General features: G+C 33.1%; 1 protein-coding gene across 1 annotated transcript; it reads right to left on the minus strand.

The window, feature by feature from the left end:
- Nucleotides 1-518: 518 nt before the first annotated feature.
- On the minus strand, nucleotides 519-2,082 carry LOC127125592 (probable CCR4-associated factor 1 homolog 9). The gene has a single exon (XM_051054374.1). The coding sequence runs from the start codon at nucleotides 1,791-1,793 to the stop codon at nucleotides 879-881; it is 915 nt and encodes a 304-aa protein (XP_050910331.1). The 5' UTR covers nucleotides 1,794-2,082; the 3' UTR covers nucleotides 519-878.
- Between the last annotated feature and the right edge of the window lie 735 nt (nucleotides 2,083-2,817).

A 2,817-nucleotide genomic window follows, 5' to 3' on the forward strand; every position in this document is an offset into this window, starting at 1 on the left:
ATGCAAACAGACTAACCAAAATGGAGGCAACTAAAACAAGGTGTCTATTATTCTAATCTTTTGATAGAAGTAGCTTGACCTTTTATAGTTGAATAACTAAACATGAACTAAGTGCAACTTCACCCTAATCGTTTCTGTTATATAAATTGCTTCTACAATAATAGTGAACATGTAAGTGATGTGAAAATTCAGTCTATTCATCACCTCTCCGTTTCTGTTATATAAATCGCTTCTATAATAATAGTGAAAATGTAAGTGATGTGAAAATTCAGTCTATTCATTACCTAAGTAGACTCTAGATTCAGACTATATTTAGATTGATGGAACAGAGAAGCGGAATAGAACATAGATTGATGGAACAGAGAAGCGGAATAGAACATAACATAATGGAATGGAATGGATCAGAGCGGAATGGAGTATACGTTCTACTCCATTGTTTGAATATGTCTTTAATAATGTTTCATTTCATTTCATATACCCCAAATTGAATTGGGATGGAATGAATTCCACAATGTTCCACTCAATTCCATCTATTATTTACAAATCCAAACAATGAAATCACACTATTTACCACTTTATTCCATCACATACCATCAATCTAAACATACCCTAAAGAAATAATGCATTGACTCCATCCTATTATACTACACTACAGTTATGAAGATGAGATGCAAATGTATTTGAACACAGAATTAAATTTACCTAATGATAATGATAAGCCATGTTTTGACACTATTGAGGGTAGAAAAGGAAAAAAACAATAGAAAACTGACATTTATCTTGGTTTCATGACAATGTAAAATTCAAATTATTAACAAACTTCATGGAATAAGGCTTTGTTGTTGTTGTAGCGAAGCCTTTGTTGTTGCAGCAAACTTCTAATTCATACAATACACCGTTTGGGATAAGGCTTTGTTGTTGTTGTAACGAACTTCTAATCCATACAATACACCGCCGTATTTGACAAACCCCTCCGCCTTTTCAAAGTAAAGCTCTATGATATTCTGAAAAGCGTGTAACGTAAGCAAACTATCAGAGCCCGCCTGATGACTTTTCCCTATAAGCCGATCCACCTTCATTGACCGGCAAATCCCCTCCAACCCACCATGCAAGTTGGAGCAGAATTTCAACAAATGCTTAACATCAAACACCTTATCTCCAAAAAACACCATCACAACACGGAGGAACTCGTCTAAATCCTCAGGCAAGTCCCGATGTGTCAGCAACTTTACAAGATATCCGAAATCATATGCACTATGAAATGTCACCCAATTAACATTCGGATCGCATACAAGACCCGAAGACATCATCAACTCAGCGAACCTAAACGAGTCAATTCCAAACTTTCTATTCTTCTCAAAATTAATCCCTTGATGCCTCAACAACTCAATAGAGTCCAATGCAAAATCATCTCGAACAACGTCAAAGTCTTTGAAATTAAACTCCCAAATAAATAATTGATCAGTGCCTAAATTTGGAAGATCACCTGTATGATCAGATAGAGTAAGCCCAATCTGTATCAGATGCAACCGGTCCACATTGGCTTTCAGAACAGAGTAGAGAGTGTCAGCACCGTCCCGAAATGGATCGCCGGGATCAGAACCGATAACAACACCGGGAAATTCAGTGTCCATAGAAATGAGAGGATAAAGATCAATCACGGATCGAAGCAATCTGAATTCTTGATCAAGATTGGAACTCCATACTGATCTCGTAATAACAGCACGACTTTGTCGTGGAGAAAGAGGAACCGATGATACAGCGAGGGAAGCGAGGACTTTCCGGTGACACATATCGGTAATAAGAAGTGAAGACACTTCGAAATTAAGCGATTTTCCGAATTTGTGAAGATTCGGGATTTCAACTTTTTTTCGAAGTGCGTTTAAAAAACCACTTCGGGTTTGGCTGAAACACAGAAGATGAAAAAGTGACGCCAGTTTGTATATATTGAAATTGATCTTTTTTTTTTTCTTTTCCTCTTTTTTTCAATTAAGAAAAATATGAAGAAAGATAAAGAATTCAGTAGAGTAATAACTAATAATCAGTGTTTTTTTATTTAGATTTTTGTAAAAGCCCGTTTAAGCTGCTTTTATTTACAGTGCAAAGCTAGTTAGCTTAAATGTTTGATTTATCAGAAACAATAACGCGTTAGTATCGTGATTTTTGTTTTCTTTTTGAATAGATTCAGAGCTTAAGTTTAGAAAATGGCAAGTTTTTGCCGTGTGGTTATTTTTTTTAAGAATGGTTTGAAATTGTAATTTGAATCTTGATGATGAAGACGGTGAAACATTGTGTCATTGGTTAAACCATATACTTGTTGTCCTAATCAGTATTTTCAAAAATATTGACTTATAAATTTATTTAAAATTTAATTGAAATACATTGACAGAGTAAAAAGAATTTACACTGTCAGTTAATCATAGACGTCGGATATTAAAAGAAGTTTGATTTTTATTTTAAAAATTTATAAAGTAATACAAACGGATGATGGTGATAAATCGACGATGTAAAACTTTTTACACAGTGTATAATAATTAATCTCATTTATTTATTTTTTAAATATATATTATTATATCAAATTTATTTTTTAAAACTTGATGTCACTATTAAAAAATTATTACTGTGTAATTAGTAAAATTATTCAAAGGAGTGTTGTGATACAAATGTGAGTTAAAAATTTAACATTGTTTGAAAAAAATGAAGGTCAGACATTTTATAAATGAGAGAAATTATATATCTAATGTCTTAAATTTTTTTGGTGAATATAACGTGTTTTTCTCATTTGCGTGGTTGCTCTTGATTTAACGTGGATGCTAC

This window comes from Lathyrus oleraceus, chromosome 3, assembly GCF_024323335.1.
Source record: "Lathyrus oleraceus cultivar Zhongwan6 chromosome 3, CAAS_Psat_ZW6_1.0, whole genome shotgun sequence".
In the NCBI taxonomy this organism is placed as follows: Eukaryota; Viridiplantae; Streptophyta; class Magnoliopsida; order Fabales; family Fabaceae; genus Lathyrus; species Lathyrus oleraceus.